Source organism: Mytilus trossulus, chromosome 8 (genome assembly GCF_036588685.1).
Source record: "Mytilus trossulus isolate FHL-02 chromosome 8, PNRI_Mtr1.1.1.hap1, whole genome shotgun sequence".
In the NCBI taxonomy this organism is placed as follows: domain Eukaryota; kingdom Metazoa; phylum Mollusca; class Bivalvia; order Mytilida; family Mytilidae; genus Mytilus; species Mytilus trossulus.
The window spans coordinates 18,248,315-18,254,648 of NC_086380.1; the positions used below are offsets into that span (position 1 = coordinate 18,248,315).

The window sequence follows — 6,334 nt, forward strand, 5'->3', positions numbered from 1 at the left end:
TGGTCACGTCTTTCTGTCCTATTAGGTCCAAGGACACAGTTATCTTCCTTGGGTTTTCGTTGTCTACGAATATAGTCCCTAGTGTAAACTGTGTATTACTTGCATGTTTTATTTGATACACTTTCCCAAGTTATTTCTTGATATTAAATGCATGAAATATTAAGTAGGGGGATGTAATTACATGTTTAAAAAATTTGGGTGCTGAATCTTTATGTTAGGTAGTGATATAAAATGCTAGATTTGGTCCAGTTCCAAAAGGTCAAATTTTATCACGTCTGAAGCTGTCAAGCTGAATTTTACACCCCTTAACACAGAATTGTCAATATTTTGAGTTAGAGCTGGGAGAAGTTTCTATAATTTTGATATTATTTGTCTCACTGGTAGTACACTACACTGTAAAAATCTTTTTGAGAAAGAGCAGGTGCGATTGTTTTAATTTGAATTTATTGTCTAAAAGAAATGCACTACCAAATAACTGTGTTCTCGGGCCATATGATAAAAAATGTACCGAGAAACGTCGACTGCAACCTAACGAAAATATTATAATAATGCATCTTACCCTAAACTAGGAATCTATTTTCTTTATTTTTAAATCTGAATTCAATAAGTATAAGATGTACCTTTAATCTAAAAATAGAAATAGAAAAAAGTTTACATTTCGTTTTGCTAAGATGACAGAATGGTCAAAGCGTAGCTAAATACACCATTTCCATTGATCTGTTCAGATATGTGTTTTATTAAGTTTAAAAAAAAATATTTAGTAAAAAACGAAATAAATTCATCAAATGAAACGGAAACAAACATGATTGTACGTATTTTTTTAACAATGCAAAAATACAACGAGGAAATAATAGTTGAAGTTAATCGTCATATATACCGTCATTGAGCCTTACTTATAGTTGAGAGTGTTACTATTGAATTGATATTATGATAAGCAAACAACAGCAATGAAGAAACGTACCAGATCTTTTGCCAAATGCATAGGGCTTTTTACTTATTTCTTTGTTGAGACGATCAGGTGCACAACAATGAAGAGAGCAGATCCAAATGTGTGTCCAAGAATAGTCAAGTAGGTACTATATAGAGAAAACAAGTAGGTACTATTTAAATACGTGTTCAATCAATAACAAATTTATCTCCTCTGCACCTCATTTTCCTGACTTGGTACAAAGCTGGATTTAAAGCTAGCAAAACATCTCATGTGTGTGATAGCGATTCAATATAAGGAAGACTGACAAAGTTATTGTAAAATCAAATCACGTCGAAAAAACAACAGTCAAAATTTAAAACTGAATGAAAACATGGAAATGGTAAATAAACGACACATAAAATCTTACCATATATATATACAAAACAGGTGTTTTATATTTAAGTTAGCGTATATACGTCATAATTTTGGCATGCAATTCTTCATATCTAACACATGCATAACATTGGTATATTCTTGGCGCGGACTTCATTTATGAGAAACTTGAAATTAATCATACTTTATTACTAGCGCAGTCTGTTATTTTCTGGTTAAACCAAAATTAAAAAAAATATCCTGCACCCTATTGTATAGAGGAACCAGACAGTAGGTAGAGAGGCAAAATATTCTACATGTTTGACCTTGAAATATATACAGGTTGAACATGTTACCCGAGATCTTTTAAAAACGGTTCATTTTCGGGCAAACTCTTGTACACAACTAGTAACTTATTAACTAGCAGTTTAACAAGTTTTCCTAACAACAAGTTTAGTTTTCGAAAAGAGGTGTCGGGTAATTATCGCAACAGTCAGATTATGTTAATTATAGAATTAAATGTGTTTTGTAACTACTTTCTCATTATGCTAATTTTGTATTTCAATCAGCCTTAATGGAACGCAAGTAAAGCTCATATTTGACTGTTGTCCTGATTTCTCTTACCAGAATGGAAAATGTCAAGGTATGTTTGTTTGGTAAAATAATCATGATAGTAAACCGTGATGTTTATTCTTCTATTGCTTGTTCCCAATTTTTAATCTTTTATGTTGAACTAATTAATTTGTAGATACCGTATTATCTAAAGAAAATAAAAGAAAAATCTGACAATCTTTTTTCCAGTCTGACGGGAGCATTATCTTATAAATTTAAAAGAATTTCATTTTATAACTATTGCTGTTAATCATTAACTTCGATTTTAAAAAAGGAACATTTTCATTAATCACAATTTTTAAAAATAGTGTTATTTGCATGTTGATGTATTTAAACCAAATTTTATATAAGTGTTTGTTATTGTTTTTGTGTGTAAATGTGTTTGTTGTTATTCACGGTCTCCTTTTTATATTTCAAATTTGACATGACTATACTCTAATCATATACTTTCCAGCATGTCCAGCAGGAAAATTTGGTAAGGATTGCTTGCAGACATGTATTTCTAAATACCACGGGGTCCAGTGCAAACAGAAATGTAACTGTACAAATAATCCGAAATGTGACCCAGTTCATGGCTGTGTTTGTGATACAGGATTTACCGGCTTAAACTGCTCAAATGGTAAGTTTCTAATTGTCATCCTAGATTTATATGTATTACATTAGAAAATGCCTGTACCAAGTCAGGAATATGACAGTTGTTACCCATTCGTTTGATGTGTTTGGACTTTTGATTTTGCCTTTTGATTTTCGATTTTCCTTTTTGAATTTTCCTCGGAGTTCGGTATTTTTGTGTTTTTACTTTTTGCCATGCATGGCTATATCAACGAGGCAGTTGAGAATGGAAATAGCCTTGTTTATGTTCTGTAATGAGACATTTATGTTCCAATCCAGTAAAATAACAAAAATAACAAAAATTGGAGGAAAATTTTAAACGAAGGCTCACTTAGCAATTGACAAAATCCAAAGATCAGACACATGTAACAAATGGATAACAACTGTCATATTACTTACTTGGTAAAGGGATTTTCTAATGTAGAAATGATGGATTAAACCTGATGTCATGAATCACCTAATCAGACATCATCATGCATTATCACCACATCAACATCTTTAACGACATGTTTGTTATAGTTAATGCTTATATGGCTTGTTTTTTAATAATTTGTATTTTGACAACTTAACTCGTTATGTCTTCTTACTAGAAGCAAGTCATTTCGTACCTTGAACATTTCGTACCTCTGCCATTCCATACCCACATTTGTAATTTCGTACCCAACACTTACATTTTTGTACCCACGATAATTTCCATTTCGTACTCTATCGACCAAATGCATCTACCATTTCGTAACTAATTGACTTATACATGTTAACTATTACGTATCATGTTTTTCATGATTTTAATGTTTATTTTAAAATATAACAATATTACAGTATGCATCTAGACGTTGACATTTTATAAACATCAATGATTGGTTTGATTAAGTCGCACTAGGAAACTTTAATAGTTATAAATCTAACTTCATACTACACAATGCAGTTCTTAAGATGATTTGATTTTGCGGGATACAAATTGGGATTAAAACGTGGTATATACCCCTGTAGTTTCTTGAATTTATAATGACATCTCTGTGTTGTTATCCATCACAAACTCGAAACATTTGTATTTTGTCATTTTTGTTATTATTTGTATCAATTTCGATTTATTTTTTGTCTTGTACTGTCTGCTCATCTGAGGTGAATCAACGTTATATCAATAATAACGTGGCAGATTCGTTTTTGTTATACTTGTTTATGTAAATATATCCATATTCGCAATACATTATTCCAATTGAAGCATGTCCATCTGGAACATACGGTGTGAACTGCAAAGAGGAATGTTTCTGCGCACACGGTGCTGAGTGTGATCCTGTAACTGGAGACTGCTTATGTACTGCTGGATGGTATGGGAATCACTGCACAAAGGGTAAATAATCATTTGCTCTGCTTCCATTTTATGACATTATTTATTAATTAAAATACATGCTTATTGACTTACTAATTTTAAAAGAATAGTTCGTTAATAGACTTTTGAATTAATCAAACAAACTGTGTATCAATTCAAAACAACGATATACGTCAATATATCTTGCAGAATGTCCCATGGGAACATTTGGAATCAATTGCAGTGGAATTTGTAACTGCCCATATGGTGAGACTTGTGACGCTGTAACCGGAAATTGCAATTCACCTAAAGGTATATTGATATATTTATGCATTCCAAAATCTTCAAATTCTAACTTTGGGAATATTTCTAGAGGTTTTAATTTAAAACATTTGAAAATGTAAATATTACTTAGGAGGGAAATATGAGTGGTAACAGGCAAAGTGTCTATGGTAGTGAATAGTTTTTGATGCATTGGTAATAAACAAAAATCAGCAAGTAAAACTGGGGATGTACATAGGAGCACAGTTACATCCACCAATAAAATATTTACGATGCAATCAGGTGCCTTATGACATTCAGTTTATATGGTGTCTAGATCATAAGATTATAATAGGAAAGACAATATAAAATCTGCATACTCAAAAAGCATTACAACCATATTTACGATCTCACCGTCTTGAATCAAGCAAAGCACGTTTTAAAGTGTAGTTTAATATATTTTGACCTATGTTTTGTATAATGCCTGATTGAATCTATCAGCGATTGAAGTTGTTAGTTTTATGTTGATGACTTGTGGTTTTCATTCCGATTGCTTCATTTGTCACTATTCAAAACGATAGCTTTTGACAATGTCAGGAAATCTAGTAAGAATTATGTTATCGATCAATAAAAAAATGAAATGACCTTGTAAACGTTAGAACTTCTGTCTGATGATTAAAAATGTTTAAATTGTGAAGATTTCAGTAATTTACCATGACGTCATAATGCTAGTATCCGAAATATATGTGTATTGTATTGCCAAAAGCAGACCATATTCAAGTAGCAGAAGCTTTCTTCTTTCAAATATTTAACTAAAGTTTACATTTCAACAATTGGGTAAAACTGCAATATTTTTGGGACAAACAATGCCTTACTAGACATACTTCTTTAATTGAAGGAGATTGTCGTTTAAATTGATTTTACTCTAACGCTGATAAACAATCACATGCAAGTGAAACGGTTTGGCTTAAAGACATCTCTTTTGTAAATTTATTGATCGTTGGAAGCTGAATAAAATTAGTTATGTTTCAGATGAGTTGGAAGACCTGAGTTCAGAAAAAGACACTGATAAATCAAGTACAGTGATGGTTTACATCATGATGGCTGCTGCTCTTATTGGTCTGGTATGTGTTGTTACAATGATCGTGAAAGTAAAGGAAACTGTATGTCGTCAAGTACAAAAACCAAAGAAGGATACTTCAAAACCAAAGTTGAAACGCCGGTTAGCAAAACGAAGGCGATCGTCAGTCCAGACACAAGACGCTCAAACTGGATCGTTTATCATAGATTCAGAATTTTCCATGTTTCCACCTCCAAGGGAAGAAGATGTTTATTGCGAAATTGGAGACATAACCACACTAGAACCAAATCGTTATTAATGTCTACATACATATGCAGCCGTCATCAATTGGAATATCTGTATCTCTTGGTCTCCAGCAATAAGTAGTATAAATGGCAATCAAATCACTCTCATTATAAAAATTCAAAGAACTTTTAATCAAACAAACGGACTTTAAACCTAATATCAATTGTTAAATTCTTTAATTGATAACATTTGCTTTTAATATAGTGTATATTGTCTATCAAACTAACAGATTGATTCAATAATGATATAATGACCATTCCAACAAGTAATAAACAAAAATGTTGAGGATAAGTTAGAAGTGTTTTATTGATTACAATTCTTCTACCATTGAGTATGTATTTCTTTCAGCATTTTGGTTTTTTTTCGTATTTGAATCTTTTTAAAAGGTTTGATTCATACGTAATTTGCTCCTATATCTACATTGTATTATAATATTTTCAAATACAGACTATCATCATGTTCACAAATTGTATTATAATCATTTAACAAATGTTTATTATTATATCACAAACTTTATTTGGATTATACTGTCATTTTGTTCATAGACATTTGTTAACATTTGTAACGATTAATTTGTTAATAAGGCGTCTTATAATCTTGTCAGGGTTTATATTTGAAGGACAAAAAAACACAATGCAGAACAAGGTAGAAAAGCTATGTTTGACATATTCCGAATGATGTAAACGTTTTTTGTTGCTATCTAAGTGTGATAGAAAATAATTTCATTTTGTTCTATAGTGTAGTACATGCATGAACTGAGTGTGTTAAAATAATGCATTAATAATATCAGTCCATTGATTTTCTCCTATAATGCAATTTAAACAACAGATCTGTGGACCATGCGATTGTTCATGAGTTGTGTTGCATACAATAAATGTATATGTGTATTGTT

At 31.2% G+C, this 6,334-nt stretch overlaps 1 protein-coding gene across 1 annotated transcript; it reads left to right on the forward strand.

Moving 5' to 3' along the window:
• Positions 1-904: 904 nt before the first annotated feature.
• Positions 905-6,334, forward strand: LOC134680652 (multiple epidermal growth factor-like domains protein 10). The gene is made up of 6 exons (XM_063539778.1): positions 905-1,069; positions 1,852-1,925; positions 2,349-2,513; positions 3,729-3,857; positions 4,026-4,127; positions 5,109-6,334. The coding sequence occupies exons 1-6, from the start codon at positions 948-950 to the stop codon at positions 5,453-5,455; spliced, it is 939 nt and encodes a 312-aa protein (XP_063395848.1). The 5' UTR covers positions 905-947; the 3' UTR covers positions 5,456-6,334.

Bases quoted from the DNA above. Each gene is read 5' to 3' on its own strand.
- LOC134680652 (XM_063539778.1), top strand. From the start codon at position 948: ATGAAGAAACGTACCAGATCTTTTGCCAAATGCATAGGGCTTTTTACT. The intron at 1,070-1,851 runs GTAGGTACTATA...TATTTCAATCAG, and splicing joins GTGTGTCCAAGAATAGTCAA to CCTTAATGGAACGCAAGTAA. The intron at 1,926-2,348 runs GTATGTTTGTTT...TATACTTTCCAG, and splicing joins CCAGAATGGAAAATGTCAAG to CATGTCCAGCAGGAAAATTT.